The sequence below is a fragment of the Diadema antillarum genome, unplaced genomic scaffold (genome assembly GCF_040938485.1).
Source record: "Diadema antillarum isolate AM-2024a unplaced genomic scaffold, OU_Dant_1.0 seq00000143_RagTag, whole genome shotgun sequence".
NCBI classification, from domain to species: Eukaryota; Metazoa; Echinodermata; class Echinoidea; order Diadematoida; family Diadematidae; genus Diadema; species Diadema antillarum.
The window spans coordinates 481,148-505,554 of NW_027271219.1; the positions used below are offsets into that span (position 1 = coordinate 481,148).

Below are 24,407 nucleotides of genomic sequence, written 5' to 3' on the forward strand. Positions count from 1 at the left end.
CGCGTGCTTACATTTTCTTCGTTGATGCTTGGCAAGGTTTACTTTGCAGCGTATGGAGATAAGTAATGTTGTATAGTGTGTTGAGTGAGAAGATGGTGTTCTCTACATAAATTCGTCGGTGACCCCTAACCACAAGTGACAATTACGTTAAAAGCGTTCGGGTATTGTTGTTTGATTTTTATTTTAACTATACCTTCTGTGCACTCCAAATTGTAATACTGTACAATTTGTCAAAACTCAAGATTGTACAACCTACTCCTACTGAATTGATGTTGTTGTTGATGTTCTGTAAATATACAGGGTGAGTTAGAATAAAAAAAATGAGGAATAAGGTACACTTAGGAAATTGCAATTGATTAAAAAAGTCTATGATGAACTAAAAATTGTCATACATGTTCTGAAAGAGTACTTCTCTTGCATTATCTGGTATAATTTTTGTACGATGTATGCTCACGCTTGGATGAACAGAAAAAAATTGGTTATGAAAGTGTAAATCGTCTTGCGGAAAGTCAGGGAATTATGGTAATATTCATATGTGATGTTTCAATTAATGAAAAAAAAAATGATTTGCGTATTGATTAGGTCTTTATTAATACCTATGATATCCCTAGCGAAATTGATCATGCGCCACAGCCACATAACAAAACACACACACGAAGTTGAACTCTGTCAGTCACACGCACACACATATACACACAAACACACACGCCTATCTGATCATCTATGTCCTAGATATCCTTTGGTGAGGTTGTGGCTCGTTTCCGTTCTTATTATAGTTTTTTCTGACACATTTTGCTTACATGGACTCCTTAAACATAGTCGAAAACCTCTGTCACAATGCCTTGAATTGACATCGTACACTTTTCACTTTATGTATAACGCTGTCCGGAGTTGATTTCATAAACCCACTGACAATCAAACCACGATTTATTTCCTTTTTGCTCATTTTCATTTCCAATAAGGTATAAAAGTATGTATAAAATCATTAAAAAATAAACATTGTATATTATTTTATGCCGAAATGAACTTTGAAAGTACAGTCTAGGTGCGTAATGTTTACTATATATTAGAAAGAAGAGTGTTGAAAACGGAAGGGAAGCTAAAAACAAAGGATTGCTCTGTCGTAGTATTAAAACTGAGGACGCCCAATATTTGCCCTATCAAATTCTCATGTGATGCCTGCCAAGTCAGGGAAGCCTTTAAAGCACAAGTTATGCACATAAGAACTAAAGCCTTTTCAGAGATTATGTGGGATCTGCACGCTTAGTCAACATGGCTCTGACTCATAACTATGTTTAGAAGGACAAAAAACTTTCAAAATTTGTTATTCTTTAGATATTAAAGGGAAAATCACCCATTGTTCTTTCCCACTGTCTTGTTTTAAAACTCTGCATAACTATGTTTTTCCTTGGTCACCTTTTGAAATCAAATCATCATTACGCCAGGAATATTTCTCTAAAATTCTAATTCGCAAATTACTGCTATAAAAGGTCATGCATCTCAGTAGAAACATTCAATTCCTTGTCCCACTCTCTAATGTTTGCACGAGTCAATTTTTGCATTCTCGCCATCAATGCCTCCTGCTCATCCAGGCGTCAAAACATACCACACACACAAAGATTCGTGATAGAAATTATCACGTAATGGTATCGTAATAAGAATCAAGTTCCAAACTCTGGCTTGGATTGTACAAAACATTTATTTTAACGTAAAATGCGTTTGTGAAAAACAGAAATGGCAAAAATAATTGATAAATATTGTGACGGTAATATATTGACAGATGATAATGAAAGATATGTCTATATGCATTGTGCATCTTGAAATAAACGGACGCCAGGCAAGAACAACATGATTGTGTTAATCAAATTATAATGTTGGCTTGCTGATTCAGGTTAAACTTAATTCTAATAAGGGTCTGCTCCGAAGTATTTGGAACTATTAGTACACTGACTATTAGCTAAAGAAGAATGCTTCTTCAAAGTGAAAATAAGGAAGCACCATCACAAAAGGAATGCTTTTCGAATTATACTCATTGACATAGTGACGCAATCATGAGTATTAGCATATAAATATTCCTGTAAAAATAAAATTTGTCTTTATCGATTAAAAAAAAAGAATCAAAGTGCTCTGCAGTATTGAATTGGCGATTTTCAAAACCGCTGATTTGTACATTCGGATCATTACAGTATGTTTTGTTAACATGTGTTGTGATTGATTACGACAAAAAAAAATACAGCCTTTTTACATTACGAGTCAACTTGTTTCTAAACGTATCACATGAATACAATTTGGAGGCAAAATGGTTGGAGAGAATTTGAACTAAAAAAAAAAAAATCCGCACTTTTTTCGAGCTTGTGACTTGGTCTTTGCATAAAACAACACTGTAAAAACATCAGTGTTACATTTAAAACCATGGGTGTTAACTATAAAACCGATCAAGTGTTAATAGAGAACCACACCCACAGGTGTAGAAAGTATGTAGTGACCGCAATGAAAAGTGTTCACCTGGCACTATGTGGTGTTAATTAGACACTGCAGCTTGTGATATTTTTGACACTGCGCTGGTGTTTATTTAACAATGGCCCCACGTGGTGTTGATTCGGTATTGATAGTGTTAATGCCAATGGTTTAACACCCGTCCAGCTTCAATAGCAGACCACACCAATTGGTGTTACTGTGTAAACTTGTTCACACTTTTTTTTCCCTCAAAAATCAAGTACTTTATCGGAAAATTCTTGATTGTCTTGTTGAAGTTCAAAATAAACACGAAAAACAGTAACTAAGAAACTATTCCACAAATAATTTTATATTTTAAAGTGACACCCGGAGGTGTTAATCGAACATCACAAATAAGCATCGGAAATTTAACACCAGTGCGGTATTTCATATTTAACACCGTGCTTTTTGCATTGAAGAAGTTGGTTAAAGCATACGAGGATTTGGCTGAGAGTCAGAGTTCATTATTTTGACGAGTTACTGACATTAGTTTGCCTGCTAATCCATCTGCTGGACGGAAGATTGTAATATTCCAGGGAAAATTGTGATTAGCAGACCAAGTTGAACCTGTGGAATCACAACTTGAGTAATTTAGATCAATCCCCTTTTTATGTTGTGTACATTGTGTGTGTGTGTGTGTGTGTGTGTGTGTGTGTATGAGTGTGTGTTGGTCTGTGTGTGTGTATGTTTGCGGTTTATTATGAAACCACCCAAATCACCGCTACAGACTTTTTTTAACATGGTAAACAACATTGTCAGATTCCACTGGTGTATTACGTAATCTCAGTTGATTATCATCATTGAACATTGTGGCACAAAGCACCAGAGAATGTTCTTCTCATCCTCATTCTGTGATTTTGCAACATAATTAAACTTGCACATTTTAATTCGTCAAAGCACTAAATACACATAATTCCATACCTTCTTATTTGCGCGCCTCATGTAATGCAATGATTTCTTCACAGCGCACACGCGCACAGTGGTATAAAGGGTTTTGAGTAAAACATGAATCGTGCCTGATGTCTCCGAAATGCATTTTACACTTTGCGGAGCGGATCTTCAGTTTGCAGAGCGGATTCTTCAGCTTGCGATAGACACGTTGACGAACACTGCAACAAGCCAGGAAGAGAAGACGGGAAGTTTAAACGAAGCCCGTGTTTGCTGGCAATGGCGAAAGGGCAGTAAGGACGCTCCGATTCCACACACACACACACACACACACACACACACACACACACACGCACACACACACACACACACAGAAAAAGCGCAATGCCAAAAAGAAAAAGAGGAAACAAATGAATCAAATTCTTTTCATACATATTACTTATTAGGCGGTAGAAGATTCCTCAATTCATAAAGTAGTTTATGAAGAAGGGTAAATGTCATCACGCCGCCGTAAACTGCTGTTTTCTTTAAGACTGGTAATGAACAATGAAATATTCTCAAACATTGTTACTTCAAATACTCATGAATCTGAGTTAAAATTATTTATCGATCCTGTGACCAAGTAGGAGGTAAAACTAAATAATTTGAAATAATGTTCTTTCTAATGTAAGCAAGGTTTGATCCTTCCATCTTTCATCCCTTTGTCTCTCCATCTCATAAGATCCTCTCGGTGTGCTCTTTTAAGAATCGACTAAGCTTTTCTTTTTATTTGTGTTGTTTCTTGTTCGATCTATCCCGAGTTCTTTTGCATCTTGCTGCTTCATCTTCAATCAATAACCTGTTTTCATATTTTCTTTTTTTTTTCCAAGGACGTGATCTGCTCTCTCCCCTTTACCGCTGTTGAATGATTCAAAGAATTTGAAAGCAAACGCAATCAAAAGAAGTACTGATATAAAATTTTCCTCTCTTGCATTTGTATCATACCCCTCAAGACCATTTAACCCTTCTTTTGTTAGTGAGATACATTTGAACAGAATATATGAGGAGATGGGGGATATTAAAGGCAAAAGAGGAGAAAAGAAAACGAACTGATCTTTAAACCCAGTCTAAATCAATGAAATAAAAATGAAATGAAAATGAAATGAAAAAAAAATGAAAAAATGAAATACTTTTGAGTCTATCATTCGGCCGGGTATCAAGCTATTTATTGGAATGAAACGTAGTTTGAAATGCTAGTAAAATCAGACTTCAAAATGCAACGAACGTGTTACAACACTAAAACACCACAAACTTATTTTGCGTATATTGAGGTATAATCATCCTCAAGCACCCTTACAATGAAGAGATACATAATTGTGCTGCCATAATGAATTATAGTATAACTTTTGACCTGAATTTGAACTGCACGATTTGTATGATTTACAATCATTTTTCTTTTCTTTTTTTTTCTTTTTTTTTTTTTTTTTGGGGGGGGGGGCTTGATATCGCCACTCTCAAGGTTACAGCAATGCAGTTGTTGATTAAAGAGTGGCATTGTCTGTGATGTTAATAGAGCCAATACTGTACATAGCTTTTATAGTTCCTGAGCAGTGGTATATGTTTACGTGATTGAGGACAACAGCATAGAAGAGTTAGTGTTGATGAAGATTATGACTGTTTTAAAATCGTGATTGAACCGTTCTATAATTCTTTTGTTTCTGTAAGTTATTGCAGATATCATTTATTGCTTTTATTGAAAGCTATACAACAATAGTTTATGCACATTTACCTACCAGTATTAGAGGGTACATGCGTATATAGTATAAGTGTGCATAAAGATATATGAACATAAAAAACCCACAAAGCAATATGCCTTTCTCATGTAACATTATCAACTGCATCTCGACTAGCTCCCTCATCGTTCTTTATCTATCTTTTCGTGTTTAAAGAGAAAAAAAAAAACCATTTATTTCAAAGAGATAACCCCGCTCACAGTGACTGATGAACCGTGATTGGATAAGTATACAACGCATGCGCACGTAAATGACTATCCAGATTTATAACCTCACTGTCAGACAGTTTTAGCTTCAGTTGTGCTAGTATATTTCAGTAAAATTAAGTTCTATGAAGAGCTGAAACATCGTTTCGCGGTACGACAACAGGAACTGGGATCTATACACATCAATAAAGCAGTTGACCACAAGTCGTGCATAAACAAGTAAGTGTCACATTTTTGTTCTCCAAAATATAATGTATATTCCATGCAGAAGGTTTGAATATAAGAGTTTAATCTGGTAACGTTTCCTTTACTCCAAACACAAAACTGAAATGGGAGAAATGAAAAAAATAGATTACGACAATGGTAGGTTTCAGTTCTATTCTAAAAATGTTTGCGATAAGTCAAGGATTATAACGTTTAGTGCCAAGATCATATGGCTGACACATGGCTGACACAGGCCAAACGTTAGCGGATATTATGTGATGACGAAAAACAATTCTACCGATTATATGTGACTGTGCATCACAAAAACCAACAAAAAGTCACACTTGGTTTTACGTGAGGACTCAAAAAGGACGGTGAAATGGATAAACTGAGTCAAACTTGAGATTTTCAGATTTTCTAAAAGATTTAAATTTTGCAATTGATCGACAAATTGCCCTACATCGACGTAAATAAGTACTGAATTAATCAGTGCTTATTTACGTCGATGTAAGGCAATTTATCAATTAATTGCAATGAGAACATCTTGACGCAAGAATTCTAAAAAATTGAAGATCTATTCTATACATTACTCCTAAATTTGGGATCATAAAATGAATGGGAAAGTGTGTTTTCAGCAGTTTTCCTAGAACCTTTTTTTTGGGTAAAGTAGTGAGCTTAGGTATGTTTTGGATGCCCCTTATAATTTCTTGAAAACTCTTTGCACACTCTTCTCTTTCAACTCTAATAACTTTTGAAAGAATAATATACTACTGCTTTGAAAGTTGGCACCAATCAAGAACAAATGTATTGGAAGAGCATACTTACTTTCAGCATAATCTTAAAAATTCCTTGTTGTTGCTCCAGTGGTTTACATCTTGTTTTTGTCCCATTCATCGCACAGCTCTAGCGCAATTTGGTAAGGATTTAGCGCTTGAATAGACCCTGCATTTCAGAGCCCCCTTTCTCATATCACACTTTTCCAGAGTGTGTGCATTTCTTTCTTAGGGTAGGGGAGCTCATTTGAATTGAGTTATGCATCGTTTTAAAGGTTAGAGTCTGCTCATTTTTGAATCTGTCCTTACTTAAAAATTCCTGTCAAGCTACTTTTTGTTGGTTTTATGATGAGGGTAACACATAGGACTATGAAAAGTTTTGATAAGTTATCAGCCTGACCATGATACTGTACTCAAAGTGAAATTACCTTCAAAAAAACAAAGAAAGAAAAAAAAACCCTCTAGTCATATGATTTTCGATATTCGGAGATATCCATCTTGGACGTACATGCTGTTTAAAAGATGTTCATTGCTTGTAATTCCTTTATGGAAGGAATATCTTACAGCAGGAGATTTATTTATCATAAATGTTTGGTCAAACGCGGTTGTAGGAGAACTCCTTGGTTACAAGTTTTCTTGTAATGTCACTAGTTTGAGATGTCCACTCCCCGTGCCGGAAGCAGTGAAGCTTCTTTCTTGCATTAAACTCTAACACCAGATAAATCAGAAGAGGTAATTGGTTACAGTTTTGTTTTCAGCAATAATGTATTTCTACTTCCATATTTGCTTGTTTTTCAGGACACAAATAGAAGATGGCGTTGTCTGCCTGTACCGCATTAACCAGCATTCAACTGGTAATGTTGCTTTCATTTGTGGGAAGAGGGGGAAGCAGTCCTATATTTTCCGCCTTACCTGAAACAGATAACAAAACAGACAGTACGTTGTGGAAAACGATCCCAACCGTGCCATACGATGTTGCTATGTTTGAAGAAGAAATTACAACGCAGATTACTGGAGAACCCTTTGGCAGCAGAGACCGCTCTATAATGCCTTCAGAGGTAAAACATTCATCTTCAGAAGCGGTATTTACGGACTTGGTAGAATTAGCTCCCAGTGACAATACCAGTCCTAAAGTCGAGACGTCTTTCGGATGGTCTTGGCAAGCCACAGTTTGGTCTTGGGGGTCGATCATTCAAATGTTCACCGCCTTGTTGGGTATTGTGGGCAATTCCCTAGTCATCATCGTCCTTTTCAACAGAAGAGAACTCAGTCGCTCCACAGACACTCTGGTTGGTGCACTAGCTGCGGCAGATCTTCTTGCTTCTATCTTTATGATACCTCTCCCCCAAGCACTCACGGTCCCTTCCTCAGTTCTTGGGCAGGTGTACTGCAAAGTAGTTTACACCTCTATGTTTCTGTGGACGTCATTCGATGCGTCAATTTTCACTCTAACAGCTATAGCTGTGGAAAGGTATATCGCGGTGGCTTATCCTTTCCAGTTCAAGCGTTTGGTAACTCGGAAGAGGGTCATAATTGTGATTGTAGCGAATTGGATCTTGGGGTTCATAATCATTTCATTCCTATTCAGAGTCGCAAATATTGATAAATCAACGAACCGATGCGTTAACATATTTCCTTCTAAAGAAGTCCAAGTGCTCACTGGATCGATTCTGTTCCCAATGCTTCTCGTTATACCCGCCTTGTTGTCACTTACTATGCAGGCAATGACGGCCCACGCCCTGCATCGCCAGTCTCTGGTGTTCCAGGGCAATCAGGAGGGCCTATCGAACCCATCGGCAAGACATCTAGCAGCAAGGAAACGTGTCTTACAGATGATGTTCATCGTGGTTCTCGTCTTCATCGTGTGTTGGGGTCCATCCGCTTGTCTCTACTTTCTATTCAACTTACGATTGCTCCCTGCCTCCTACTGGTATAGTCCATTAAACAACGCATTAGTTCTTCTCTCTTTCGGAAACTCCTGCGCAAACCCGATCATCTATACCGTTCGTTACCCAGATTTCCGCGCGGCAATAGGAGAGCTGTTTTCTTCAAAGAAAGGAAAATCTAGGGCACCGTTATTCAGTGACCGGACAGAGGGAAACCTGTGAAATCGGTTGAGGCGTCATTACAGCATCACAATAATGTAACGTAATATTGAATATATCCAATAAGAGCGTCACACTACCATCCTAAAACGAGAATGCTATTCGATCAAGAAGCTCCCACTCTTTACCCAAAAGGCCTGAATGTTATAACGGATTTACAATCAGTCGGCTTGCTATTTAGGAATACATTGTTATCTGTATCATAGCTTTTATTGGTATATTTTGTTTTGTTATGATATATATTCACATTCTCCTCCAGTTTTCTTGATCTTTCTAAAGAATGTATGTGCATAGTAGCTAAACTTCACAGCCAGTCATTAATTCGTACTCTGGTCATCCAGAATTAACCTAGCTAGCCTGACCTTACTCTGGGGTCGAAGTGCGGTGAAGTATGCAAGTGGTCTTCTAACGGGATCCTGCTGGATGTAGTACCTTTTAGAACGAAACAATCTTTTTTTTCTTATTGCCTGCCTACCCATTTTCTCACAATAATTCCAACACTTTGAAGAGGTATATTCTATCACTGTCTATAGGAACATAATTGGGTGAGTCTGCAAATTTTATTTTTTTAAATAACAATTTACCTAATAAATTTTGAAGTGAGTTTGCTCATACCAATACCCCCTCACTAATGTAAGTTAATAAAAGGTACAAGAAGTTAGAATGAGCAGCTCGAGTGTGTTAACATTAGAAAGTCACGTTAAGCTGTTTTGAAACATACTAATTCCATTTCATTTCAGTTTTATTTTTGCATTTTTTTTTGTTCAAGTAAATCATATGTGAAAAAGACATGTTTTTTCTTTTACAGGTAAAAAACATTATTCATAATATTATGATAATCACAATCTTTAAAGTTTAAATATAACTACAATAAGACCAAAGAACTCGACGATACACTTATATCCAGGTAGAGAAGAGGAATAGAAAATACATTAGCCTGCCATCTTTTAATAAGCTAGAGCTTGATGGTGATGGTAGCCTTAAGGAGTCTCAACGAAGAAATAAGATACAGTCATGACAATACATACATAGATAATTATATATATATATATACACAAAATGGGCAATTTCCCATTGAAATGCTTTGTGCCAGCTTTTTTTTTTTGCGTCCGCAAGGGATCGATTGTGGAGAAAAAGAAATGAAAGGAAAATTATTTCTGGTCTCCCAACTATTTGTGATCTCCAAGACGACGTTTATGTTGCCAACAGTTACTCTTAGAAGTATAATTTAGCTATTTTGTTAATGCCTCTTGACAAAACTTCAGTAGTATTCCTAAAATACATTCAGTTTCTGAATATCGACTGACACTTCGTTTGTTCTTATAATGGTGAAAATTGTTTATAATCGTCAAGTTTATCTCGAAAACTGTTGTAGTACAGTCATAAAGTACAGCTGTATATGAAAGGATTTTCAAAGTAAAGGAACTGCAAGTTCCAGTGAGTGCAACTTTCTGTGGGATTCCTGACGCTATCTTGACCAAAATCCCTACATGGGTAAGCTTTTCATTAATTTGTGGTATATTCATAGGCCTATTTTTCCTCTGTTTACTGCTGGAGAGACTTTGATTTAAAATTAGACTGATACACGTAATCTCGTGATCTTAGAATTATCCTTACCTGCTGTCACGTTCCCTTTTAAGTTCTGAAGATGAGAAGTACACAACTACAAGGATATCGTCGGGTTATGCAACTTACTTGCATCGTCTTTGTTGGTGAGGACGAAAAAGAGAATCGTCAAATTTACTTTAATGTAGCTTAGCGATAAATACTTTATTGACAAACCTCCATGACTTGCATTTCGGCTTTTCATTATTATAAATTTACTGCTACTGTGCAATTGTAATCATATGGGGTTTTCCCGCTCGAGGCGTTCAAATTCAAGCGATTTTGGTCACTGTTCTCCTCTCGTGCTCAATTTTAATTCTTTAAATATTTAATTTCATTTCAAGTCATTTCTTTTAGATTTTTTTTTTGCATTCAATTCAGAGAGAAATTCATTCAATTTAACGGCTCAAAGTTGACATTCAATTTCACGCCAGGTGGATAAACGTTCAAATTCGTGCCAAATACCAGTTTTAATTTCATTTATAGGAACACAACTTCGCATGTTGAACGTTCGAATTCAATCAACATACATTACTTCTACTTGCCCTTTTTTCACTGTCATACGATTGGATGATACAAACTAATTTTCATTTCAAAGTCTCATTTAATTATCTTAATTGTATTGGATGTATTTCTTTTCTGTCGACCTTTCTGTTACTTTCAAATCACCCCTAACAGTATGGATGTAACATTTAGGAAATAGCCATGCCTCAGAATTTTACATCTTAGGAGTCCTATACGTCCAATTCCATATTGATCCATTTTGATTCCATTCCTTAGTTCCCCGTGCCCATATCATAAATTGCCGCAATCGGATCAGCTGTAGATAGACCTAGTTCCCAAAAGGGTTATATCGCAAGTTTTGCTGGTTGTCACGGCCATGCTTCATCCACTGATTTTATCCGTATTCGATATGTTCACGCATACTCTGTAATGTATACCAGCGGCTACAATTTATTATTGTGTACGAATAAAGTATGTGTTTGTAAGTGGGGTTACACGAGTTATTTAAATCACATTTCAAGGTATATTAAGTTTGCATATTCAAACAGCTGAGTTTATGCTATATGTCTACATAGAATAAAAGCAACAACGAAAGAGACTGCCCATTTTTTGTAATTGTTTGCTTTATTGTGAATTTGAATTCCTTAACGCTCACCATGGCGGTGCTGATGCGAATTTGAATGCGTTGCACTTGCATCTTTTTTTTGAACGCCCTTTTTACACCCTTTTTTTTGAGGAACTCATGAAATCTCATGCTGATGAAATAAAATTGAATGAACTAGTTGCCTTTTTTGAATGTCGATCTTGGCGATCATTCAAATTCACTTGAAATTTAATGACCGCATCCTTAAATCGAATGCAAATCTGGTTAAAAAGGGCGGGAAAACCAATATTGATAAAAATACATTTGGAGTTCCACAACAAATTGCAATCTGCAAAATATACGCAAAAAAAAAAAAAAACACAAATGCGCATGCATCAAACAGACATTACTTTTGTACCCGCATGTGTATGTGAATAGAAAAGACAAAAGAGAGAGAGAGAGAGAGAGAGAGAGAGAGAGAGAGAGGCGTTTATCATTCTTTCGGCTTCAAACTCCTTAAGCAAGAGAGGAAAACATCATTTCAAAGTATTACTTTGAAATGCCGTTGTAATACTGATGGGCATTTGATCTCAAAGATAAAATGCCCATCAGTATTAGAGCGAGTGGGATTTGTACGGATCTGGCACTGTCGTTTTCGTGGTGATTGCTGGAATTGCAGCTGAGGAAGTGGTAAATTGTATCATGGGACTGCGTCATTTGCTATCTTCCATGTGATTGTGCCATTTTTCAGTTCCAACAGTATAACAGAATAATAGGATCTCTTAATTTTATGTCGATTTTTCTTGAAATCTAAATTAGATGATAGTTTTTGTTATTAAATGATTTCAAAATGAAAACCAAAAAACAAAAAACAAAAAACAAAAAACAAAAACTCAGCTAGCTATCGATGTACAAGCTACCGGTAAGCCCATGCATCACTGTACTTTTATTGAGCTTTTACTACGAGAATACGTAAGAATAACTGCACTGTGCTAATTCAATGTAATATGTTGCAAAGAATGTTCCATTATTTGTCATTGAAGTAATTTGAAGTGATTAGTGTTTACAGTAAACAACAGATAAACAAATTTGTTTTGAGGTCATATAAAACTGCAAATTATGAATCGAAAACCAAATGAACACTCTGCATTGTGTTTGATTTCTAATTCAGTCTGTCAAAGAGAGTATGTGATTTCTTTAATTTCCGCATGGCTGTTATATTGGCAAAATCATAATAAAGTAAACAACTTAAGTAGCTACAAATAAGTGGATTTATCAACCAAGGTATTTTGTTTATTTTTCTCTCTTTGGTGCTCCCTCATCATAGCAAGCCATAACAAATTTAAGGGTAAAGATTTAGTATGAGAATTTATCGAAATGAAACTTTGGCACTACGCGAATTTGTGATTTTACAAAATTTGTCGTTGTATTTTGATCGAGAAGGACATGAAGAGTCTGTTCGCAAAAACCGATAAGTCCATTTTTAAAGATTTTTAAGTACGGTCTCTGTCGTAAAGTACAAAATAATACCTTGTAAATGATATATAGGTCATTAGATATAAAGGTACATTTTTGAAGTTATGGTCAAAAGAAGCAAAACATTTCTTATCATTCTTTTTATTTTTCTTGACCTTTAATCGCAAATATCTCCTTTTGGCAAATATGGACTTGTCGGTTTTTGCGAACAAACTCTTCAAATAGTCAAGCAATAAGCATAACCAATCTGCCCAAACAGTCATCAAACCTTTTATCATTGCCTTTTTTATATTCGGACTAGGATCCCTTGAACACATACACACAAAACACAACTCAACATCACACATGCAGTTACTGTAATATGATTAGGGCGATACAAACAATATACGTTATCTTATTACAATGTAAAGTGAATTTGTATTGCCGTGTATTGCGTTATTGTATATTCATGTTCATATGTTTGGTGGAAATAACAAACAGTATCAATACACTCTTTAAAGAAAATAGGCCAGCAGGTGTACGAGTGAGTGAGATACGGTATGAAGGATTAATGACATTCAATTCATGCGCATTATTAATATGTCACTGCAAGGTTAATGACTCATGCTTTTTTTCTTGATGATGGGAAACATAGTGGCTCATGATTTTACACATTTAAGAAAATTACATTGACAACTCTTCCACGGTTAAGAAACGTATAATCATTACAACTTATAATACCTTAAAACATGCCATTGTTCAAATGCACCTATTCCAGCGATGTAATTTCGTAGGTGATCTATGTTTATTCTAATAGATGAGATTATACTTAAAAAAGATCACGGGAGGTTTAAGGTTCGTGGTTATACGCAAAACGATAGTGTCTAGCAGTGGCGTAACTACGGGGGGGGGGGGGGTGCACGTGCCCCCCCCTTCCCATCCGCTGGTAAAAAAAAAACAACCAAAAACAAACCCCCCCCCCAAAAAAAAAAAAAAAAAAAAAAAAAAATTACCAAAATGGTAATTCAAGAGTTAGTAAACTGCTTTTGAAATCTACATGAAAGGGTGATCAAGAAATTATATATTTTTCTAAGATTTCTTTTAACCATACTAGTGTGAAACATTGTTCAAAAAGCCCGGAGCCGACAAAAAGATTGTGATTCAGCGTGATTCCTGGTTGGCCTTCTGAATATAAGCAGGATGTGCGCAGTGTACTCAGTAGGCCTACATCCGAACGGCAAAAATAGTCGCTCCAATGTTGGGTAATGTGATGTAGAATGTACACCTTTGTACCTTACGCTTCGTTATATCAAATCTAGATCATTCATTTTGCAGTGTTGCTTTACATACTAGTCTATATCAAAATGCCCTGCATTGCTCATGATAAGACTTGACCAGGGCTATTTCCTAACTTTTCGATGTATACAAAACACACACACACACACACACAAACGCAAACAATTAGGGGATGCTCTATAGTGCAGATTTTGGACATCCTTCCCCTCTTGGTCACTTCGACGCCCCCTCGCAGGTCATACCTCCCCCAATCATGAACATAAACCGACACCCTTGACTACCAGTGGCGGAGGGGGGGGGGGGGGGGCGCACCGGACGTCCCCCCTTAATTTCCAAAGCGAAAAAATATAGCTTCAAACGGCAGTTTTTGGACTGTAAAAGGTCAAAATTTTCAAGCTCGCTCGCATTTAATCGCTATGCCATTCCCCTGATGTTGCTGCCAGTAATTGCCAGCAGTTGCGCCCGGTGCGCCCCCTTTAATTTCCAAAGCGAAAAAATGTAGCTACAAACGGCAGTTTTTTGGACTGTAAAATGTCAACATTTTCAAGCTCGCTCACTTCCCTCGCTCGCATCTAATCGTTATGCCATTCTCCTGATGTTGCTGCCAGTAATTGCCAGCAGTTGTGCCCGGTGCGCCCCCCTTAATTTCCAAAGTGAAAAAATGTAGCTACAAATGGCAGTTTTTGGGACTGCAAAATGTCAAAATTTTCAAGCTCGCTCTCTTCGCTCGCTCGCATTCAATCGTTATGCCATTCTCCTGATGTTGCTGCCAGTAATTGCCAGCAGTTGCGCCCGGCGCGCCCCCTTAATTTCCAGAGCGAAAAAATATAGCTAGAAACGGCCGTTTTGGGGACTGTAAAATGTCAAAATTTTCCAGCTCGCTCGTATTTGATATGCCATTCTCCTGATGTTGCTGCCAGTAGATGCCAGTAGTTGCGCCCGGTGCACCCCCCCCCCCCCCCCTTAATTTCCAAAGCGAAAAAAAAAATGTATCTACAAACGGCAGTTTTGGGACTGTAAAATATCACAATTTTCAAGCTCGTTCGCTCGCATCTAATCGTTATGCCATTCTCTTGATGTTGCTGCCAGTCATTGCCAGCAGTTGCGCCCGGTGCACCCCCTTTAATTTCCAAAGCGAAAAAATATAGCTACAAACGGCAGTTTGGGGACTGTAAAACGTCACAATTTTCAAGCTCGCTCGGTCCGCTCGCCCGTATTTAATCGCTATGCCATTCTCCTGATGTTGCTGCCAGTAATTGCCAGCAGTTGCGCCCGGTGAGCCCCCCCCCCCCCCTTAATTTCCAAAGCGAATATAGCTAAAAACGACAGGTTTTGGACTATAAAATGTCAAAATTTTCCAGCTCGCTCGCTCCGCTCGCTCGTATTTTTTGTTATGCCATTCTCCTGATGTTGCTGCCAGTAATTTGTCGTTTCACACCGTCATTCCATAATCCATGTAAGGAAAACTTACAATGTTGCTCAATGACTTCGCTGTGGAATATATCACATTCCGTTATGTATTGTAGTCCCCATTAAGTTTGCAGACTGACAACGCACGCACACACGTGCACACACGCATACACACGCACGCACGCACAAGCATACACCCCCTCAAAATTACTTTTCCATGAGGTGCCCCCCCCTCCCAATGTCTTGACTCACGGTACGCCACTGGTGTCTAGTATTGAGAATTGGCGTATTCTCGTACAGTCACTATACATCAGTATACTTCATGATATGTACTTCATCTGATGCTCTGTTTTGATTTCATATTCATTTATGTTTATGAACATTAATATTCATTTTTTGTGTTTTAATAGCGACAAGTTTGTGAACAATGTTATAAAAGAAAGGGACCTTTGTAACAGTGATATACACTCTCTTCAAGAAGAAAAAGGAAATATATCGACCACACAAATTAGCGTAGACCATAATCCATGCGTGTGTGTATATATGTATATATATATATACATATATATATATATATATATATATATATATATATATATATATATAAAGAGAGAGAGAGACAGAGAAAGAGAAAGATAGATAGATAGATACGAATTTGTGAATTGACACCCTTGCTTTTATATGAATACTGCAAAATAAAGGAATCATAACTTCTTTCATTTGAAAGAATCCGCGCTAAGCTGATGAGAATTTCTCTAATAGATTTTACCTTCAGAAAAAAAAAATTAAAAGGCAGACCGTCCTCATGTGCAAATGATGCTCACTTCACTACAGATGTTTGCAAATTGCCAACCATTGTTACTAGTAAAAATGAATGAATGTGAGCTGAAATCTTCTATCGATCCGTCTTTTTTTAAAATCTCTCGCTGACATGCCTCATACGTATTTCTCAGTGTTATTTTGAATATCGGCTTCAAGCTTTCATTCTTGTGGCTTCATCTACAATCGATAACTTGCCCTCCTCTCCAGCCCACGTGATTTTTTCTCTCTCTTTTTCTTTCACCATCGTTAAATGGTTTCAATATTTCCAAGACGTCACAAGCAAATGGGATTCGATTGTAGACATATTAATTCTGTGTTTTTTTTTACCGTCTTGCATTTGATTATTTTCCATCAAGATCATTCCCCTCTGCTATTATGAACAACTTTATGACAAAAAAATAAAAATAAACATGCATCATGGAGTTCCATGAAGTAGGAATCAGACAACAGAGAAGTTTCGAAAAGGAGACTCTATCATTCGACCAAGTATCAATCTATATATATATGAATAGATGATATATTTAGATAGATTGATAGATAGATAGAAAGATAAAGAGATAGATAAATGGTATGTTACTAGGCTATTCTTCTCTCCCAATCAAACGACGGCAAGGCCCATAGAATCATATTACGAAAAAGGAGTAGCATAAATATATACAAAGAAACCTTAATAAACAGTGAAAGATGGTAATATCAAAGGGGGAGTAACGTATACAAAAATATGAATAAAGTCACATCTGATCATATTGCTTAAGGACTGGGCAAATCGAAAAAATGAAGTAACGTTATTCAATTTAGATGAATTGCAAAATATTACATATTAAAGATACTTGGTGCTATTTGTCACCCGTCTATTCCCGTTCATTCAGTGCCCTTTTCTCATTCTTTCCCACACATTTATGCATAGTGATCACACTCACCTGCCGCAACATACTGATTAATATAAACGTACGGAAGACCATCAAAATACTTTTGACTGACTGAGAGAGGCAAAACTCTTTAGATATACGATGTACCCACTGAATTGCTCTGTGTGCAGATAATCGCAGAATAAGGTATTAGTAGAATTAATTTACAGTGAGAGTGTTGCATAACCAATGGCTGTTGCCGTTTGCGCAGCTTGGTATAGTTCGTTTGTAATCAAGTTTAAGTTTCAAGTTGCAATTTATTTCTTATTTCTCATATTTCAGCATTATATCAAGAATAAAAGTATAATATTTAGCATCTTGTCAGTAATCAACATCAATTAGCTGTCTGTGACAGCTAATGGAATTTTTCTTGTAATCATGATGTATTATCCTTGATGATGAACGTTCAGTTTCATTACCAGGTGTGTCTACCGCTTGAGTAGAGTTCTTTTAATAAGTGATGATAAATTATAGTAATAGTTGAGGTGAGAACTCAGCTTTTAACTTTTTGCAAGATACTTAAAAATCTTTTTATGAAAATTTTCAAAAACATAAAATTCTAAGAGGATCTAAAAGTTTATTTGACGGAATTCGGGTTTGAAATGACTGGGATTATCCAAAAAGAAAGTAAAACAAAGAGATCCAATGAAAGATGAGTCCAATCTTTTATTAGGATAGCTTTGTTTTGGATATCTCAGCTCAGCCATTTCAAAATCGATTTTCTTTAAATTAACTTTTAGGTCCCCTTAGAATTATATTTTTCTAATGTTTGATAAGATAATTCCCATCATCTTACAGAATCATCAATAGATGTTAAAAACCTGAAGGCTCATCTCAACCGAAACGGTACTATCCCTTTAATCGTTTTATGGCTATTGGCTATTGTAGTTATCATGTCTTTGTTTCTCGTAGAAGACTTGTCAATACCTGCTTATAATTGTCTACAGAACTTAAAGCTTTTCTAAACTTCAAGCGACAGATAACTCCCATCTCTCTTATGCCACCCCTCACAATAAAGAACCATCATTGGCTGCCTCATTACGCATGCGCATGTTCATCACGAACCATTTGCCAATTTTCTTTGATAATCTAGCAGTCAGGCAACTTTAGCGTCACTTGTGCAGACATTTTTCTGCGAGAGCTGCAGCAGACTGGTATTACAGGGAATAAAAGCAGTTGAACACAAGTCGCGTATAAAGTAAGTGTCATTTTTTTTAATGCAAAGTGTAATCTCAATATAATGAATAAAATTATATATTTGTTTAAGGCAATATCTCCAACGTATTATGAGTAATGAGTAAGATGGTTTTGGAATATGAGGGTTATATATGTTGATAGGTATTAACTCTTAAAAGTCAAACAAAAATATTGTTATTGGAATCCTACCGCATATACATATATTGCATAAGATTATCAAGTTTACTGATAATATCGGAGAGCTTTTATAGATCAAATTCCGGGGACAGTGTGCAATGACAGAAAACAAACAACAAACAAACAAGCCTACCGCTAGGATAATATTGTGCACTTTGCAAGTGAGATTGCATCTGACATTCGATTTTGATAGCAGAAAGCACAACTTTCTTGTAGCTGTGTAGTAGATGATAAAAATATGTTCATTATAGTTTTATCTACTTTTTCCACATGGAAATATCTCACGGCTTGAGGTTTAATTGGTTAAACTACTTGAACACCTTGTAAGGTCATCAATTCTAAGAAGTAAACTCCCATGTTATAAGGCGAAGCCTCCTGCTTGTGGTAACTTGCATTACTACAGTATGTCCCCAAAAATTACAACCGGATTTCCGCAATGATAACTTTCAATATGATTAATCTATCTGAATGCTATATCAGGGTCTAAAAATGTAACATCTAACCTATATGTTGCAGAAAACCCCATTCCGTTTGGTTAAGTGGTCACAGAGAAAAGTGAATTGTTGTAGAGCATGTTATGGGTTAGTTTCTTCCAAGTTAAGCACTCGGATGCTCTTGGAACTGCATAGTAATGTGTGAACACATTGGACAGAACTTGGAGGGAAGGGATTCCTGACATGCTCTGCAAAGATCCTCATTTCTCTTTGACCACTGAAGCAGATCGGATGGGGCTTTTTGTAAGATGTGGGTAATAAGTTAAAGTTTCACACCCTGAAATTGTGTTTGGATTGATTTACTGTTTTCAAAGTTATCGTTGCGGAGGGTCCGTTGTATTTTTATTTTATTTTATTTATTTTTTTTTGGGGGGGGGGGCATACGGTATAACAATCTAATAGCAAAGACATCGCTTGTAAATTTCTTTCTTTATATCGTTTTACTTTTGTTTGCCAGGATATAAACAAACTATGACATTGCCTGCCATTGCTACAAGCATTCAATTGGTAATGCTGCTTTCATATTTGGAAAGAGGTGGAAGCAGTCCGATTTCATACAACGCCTCATCTGCAACCGATGACGAATCAGACCGCGTGTTGTGGAAAACGTTTAAAACCGAGCCATATGCTGTTACAATGTTTGAAGTAGAAGTTACAACTCGGATCCCCGGATGGTACTGGCAAACCACAGTTTGGTCCTGGTGGTTGATCCTTCAGATGTTCACCGCCATGTTGGGTATTGTGGGCAATTCCCTGGTGATCATCGTCCTTTTCAACAGAAGAGAGCTAAGTCGCTCCACAGATACTTTGATTGGTGCACTGGCTGCGGCTGATCTCCTAGCGTCCGTGTTCATGATACCACTCCCTATGCCACTCACGGTACCTTCGTCAGTTCTGGGACAGGTTTACTGTAAAGTTGTGTTCCCTTCTATGTTTCTGTGGGTGTCATTTAATGCATCTATTTTTACTCTAACGGCCATCGCTGTGGAAAGGTACATAGCTATAGCTTATCCAATCCATTTTAAACATTTTGTCACCCGGAAGAAAGTAATTGTTGTAATTGTAGCAAACTGGATCCTAGGGTTTATGGTCACGTCTTTCCAATTCAAAGTCGCAAAAGTTGATAAGTCCTTGAATCACTGCGCTTCGGCTTTCCCTTCCAAATTCGTCCAAATGATGATCGGAACGTTTTTATTCTTAATGTTATTCGTCATACCCGCCTTGTTGTCACTTACTATGCAGGCATTGACAGCGCACGCCTTGCACCGCCAGTCTCTGGTGTTCGGTAAACGGGTGGACAACGGAGAGGGCCGATCTAACCCGTCTGCTAAACATTTAGTAGCCAGGAGACGGGTGTTACAAATGTTATTTATCGTGGTTCTCGTCTTCATTTTGTGCTGGGCTCCATCTCAGAGTGCCTTCTTCGTCTTTAACCTCGGATTGGTCCCTGACTCGTACATGTTTAGTCCATTAAACAAGGCACTAGTCGTCCTCTCTTTCGGAAATTCCTGCGCAAACCCGATCATCTACACCGTCCGTTACCCAGAGTTCCGCGCGGCGATAGGACAGCTGTTTTCTTCAAAGAAAGGGAAAGCCAGGGCGTCATTGTTCAGTGAAAAGACAGAGGGGAAATTTGTAACATCTGCTGAGATCATTGATCCTTAGTCGACGCTGTGCGTAATGTATGTTGATAGAGAAAGTTACAAAAATCCTGCAAGATTAAATCAAACTCCTGTTTCGCCCCCCAAAAGATAATCTTTACTAATCACACCAAGATAAATTCATACCATTAGGTCGATGTAAGGTAGTTTATCCTGTATCACTCAACTCCTTCTAAAGTGGACATTGCGAACGTCAAACTTAACTTAGCCAGAATACCGATATACCGATAAGTTACAAAGCAACAGTTGATGTAAGTTTCTGATTCATCCAGGTAACTTTCACTTAAAGCGCAAAATCCAATATTTGCCTCTTGACACACTGTTTAAATTCAGGTTAAGCTTTCAAGTCCGACCCTGGACCTTTAATCAGCTCGTCTGATTTGGTGGCGGGAAACACTCTGTCGAAGTTATTGCCTGGAGTCAGTCGTCGAGCAATGTGCTATGGGCTCTCCCATCTCGCCGGATCTTGACTATTCATACATGGAAGACTTATGAAGATGTAGCTTTATTTACTCTCCGGCAATTTATATGGATGACACCTGGATCAAGACTAAGAATGTGGAACTAGACGCTTTCTGTGAACAGATCAAGAATGGTGTGACTCCTGTATCAAGTTCACTGACGACAAGTTTAGGACAATAAAGTAGCGTTCCTAGATTGTGAATAGACAGTGTAAGTTGGCACAAAAATAAACAATAACCTATATATCCAGCCAACGTTATCTATATCAACATACAAGTCTTGTAAGAGTACATATGGCTACCGTTACAATGGTTACTAGAAATGTCGCTATGGAGACTGGTGGGCCAAAACCATTAAAAATGTACAATTCAGGTTTCGAAATTTTGAAAAAATAAAGTTTTCTTAAAACCATTCCGACAACGAAAAATTGCAAGAGGATATACTGAATGTCAACTCCAGCAAAAATGAGCAACAAATGTTGCAAACTTTTTAGGTTCTGAAATTTGAAGCTGAACATGAAAATTTCACCCCTGTAACTTACGTTACTGCGCTTATTTTTCTTTGACCGTATTCATTCTGTTTAGGGATGGACAATGCAACTATCCTTCTATTGGTGGATAGTTTCGAAGATATGACCATTCTTATTTCAATGTGCCTGTTACATATTTCATTCATTTGATGAGTTACTGTAACCGTGAATTAAAATATTGATAGATATGATGGAGGTTGTTAACTAGATAAAGTTAGATTGTTTCCTTTATATTTTTTATTCGTACACATAGAACATGCAGATAACTGCCAAATGTTTTTAGATGCATTTGTCCTCCACATATTCTCAAACAATCTCAGTCACCATATGACAAATAAAAATGTGACTGTTTAAACCTTGGTAACGTTTGTTACGCATATGAGTCACGTATGTTACATAAATATATTAAACACTGAAAAAGAAGATAAATTTTAAGAGTTCTGATAAATATCAAGAGTACCAACGTTGTAAGATCTTCAGTACTTCTGGAAGCAGATTTATTCAATTGTCGTCTGATGTTATCGTCCTTACAGTATATACATTTGGCCTAAAATGGAAAATTGGAATAGAATATTTACATTTCAAGAGTTTATTTTGTCTGAATATTATGAATTTCACTGCAAAATTACCTGTTGAAGTGCCCTGTTTAAAACCAAAGGAATGCATTTATATAAGAGTCACAAAAGACATTGTCAAGAGCCCCTAAAATGTATCAGTGTGTACTATAAACAATTGTAACGTATGTTTCAAATTGAAATATTAATCACTCGAAAGTGGAGATGCATTGGAAAGTGCATTAAAAAGGAATGATACATCGCTATTCAAAAACAATATCGCACAGTGTGAGTTCACAAACTGGTCACTGTTTAGCATATTAAAGTTTACATCAATAAAGGTATATCAGGCATAAGATTGAAAAATGTGAAATAAATCACCGCGAGCCTATGAAGTTTAAAATGCAAACACCAGCACTGCTTTATGATTAATAATGCATGGTTATCACGAGTTTCATTAATGAGCAAACCATGCATTATTGTTGCTTAAAACGTATAGATTTCTTGGCGCATCATTTAATAATGTGCCAAGAAATCTGTACGTTTTAAGCAACAATTATCCATAGTTTGGGCAATAGTCACAAAAATACAGAATTATGAACAATTCAAGAGTGGTCACGTAAATAGCTTTCTCACGATTTTAGATTGAGAGTATAACTGACCTGTGACACACTAGTCTATAAACGCAACAATGATAAACACAAAAAGGCGCACCTTTCATAATTTGGATCCCCCCCCCCTGTTTTTTAAAAGAGGCAATGGAAAAGGCATGGAAATGTCAGAAGAACAAATTGCAATTCTTCTATTTCCATTAGATAGAAGAACAGTTCGGTGACATAATAATAAAACATATAAAGTGTCTTCAATGTATATTACGTCATTGTAAAAGACGACTGTAAATTCACAATCAGGTATTTTTCTGCAAAAGGCAACTTTCAATAAAAGGTACTGGGTAAGAGCCAGCGTCGGAGAGAAGAATGCCAAAGTGGCGAGTTGTATTAAAGTGAAATGATATAAAAGTTGGTATAAGAGCATTAGTATAATACTTTCTTCTATTTTCTTGGTTAAACTTCACTATCTCGGAAGAGTTAGATTGGGTAAAAATTTTTATGGATGATTTTCGGTGCATAAACAAGGAAATGTATTTACATTTCATCCTTTCAGTTTGATATCTAAAAGCCAACACTTTTATCCAGTACCTTTCATTGTAAAGCATATATAAGTATACATCATTTTGCAAAATTTTAAATTTGTGAATCAATTTCCATGTCAATCCTTGTCAATCAAGTCGACTATTTACCTTCATTCACCCTTTGCTGAGATCGGTTTACGTCTTCTTTTATTTTCTTGCCGAAGGCTTTGGGCTTTTTAACTCTTTCATTCACATTTTTTTCTGGGCTCTTGTTTTTCCCAACTCTTAAGATTTTCCACAGGAACGTAATACTTTTTTACACGTTGTTTCTCGAATTTACTCTCTAAAAAAAGTCGAGTGAAATGTTCACTCTTATTTGGATGAATACAAAAAGGGGTGAAGTTAGAGTGAAATTTAGAGTGGAAATGTTCATTTTCATTCTTTCTAGAGTGACCTCAGGGGTCACTCCTAAATCTTCGAGTGATCCCTGAGCTCACCCCACAATGAGTGAATTTTTTTTTCACTCATAATTCCCTCCAATTTCACTCTAAATTCACTCTTTTTTGTATTCACTCCATTAAGAGTGAACATTTTCACTCATTTTTGTTTGAGAGAGTATACTAAGGAAGGCTTCTTCTCTGTTTTTTCCTTTTTCCTTCTTCAGTAATCGGCCTGAATCTTGGCTCTTTATTTTCCCATTTTGACCTCTTGGAACCTAAGGAGTAATGATAAAATTCCCTTAACAGAGAAATAAGAAAATCCATACTGCAAATCAGTAATAAGATATTCTTACATAATTACGTAACCTACGTTACCTCTAATTACAAGGAATGAAGTGTCACATAATGAATTCGGTAGACTACAATCACAATAACTTTGAAGTAAATGATATGATAATTGAAATGAAAACCGTTGTTTTCATCATTTATATATCATTAACATATACAAATTGGATTGATTTAGAGTGACTGAAACCTACGTTACTAGGGTATTCAGGGCCTCATTGACAATGATTATCGCCAAAAAGAATGGTTAGTGCAAGCCTCAAATTGAAATATGTGTTTCATCTGTTTATTTATGGATATTAGTCCTTTTTAGGATAAAGCTTTGGTGAAAAGTACGACAGTGTAAATGCAGATCTAAAATTGAAACTTACGTTACCTTAAGTGAAACC

At 36.6% G+C, this 24,407-nt stretch overlaps 1 protein-coding gene across 1 annotated transcript; it reads left to right on the forward strand.

Moving 5' to 3' along the window:
• Positions 1-19,531: 19,531 nt before the first annotated feature.
• Positions 19,532-20,560, forward strand: LOC139727696 (cholecystokinin receptor type A-like). The gene has a single exon (XM_071638677.1). It carries the CDS (start codon positions 19,532-19,534, stop codon positions 20,558-20,560), a length of 1,029 nt encoding a protein of 342 aa, XP_071494778.1.
• The last annotated feature ends 3,847 nt before the right edge of the window (positions 20,561-24,407 follow it).

What these genes read in the sequence shown, in the direction of transcription:
- LOC139727696 (XM_071638677.1), top strand. Translation starts at nt 19,532, where the DNA reads ATGTTTGAAGTAGAAGTTACAACTCGGATCCCCGGATGGTACTGGCAA.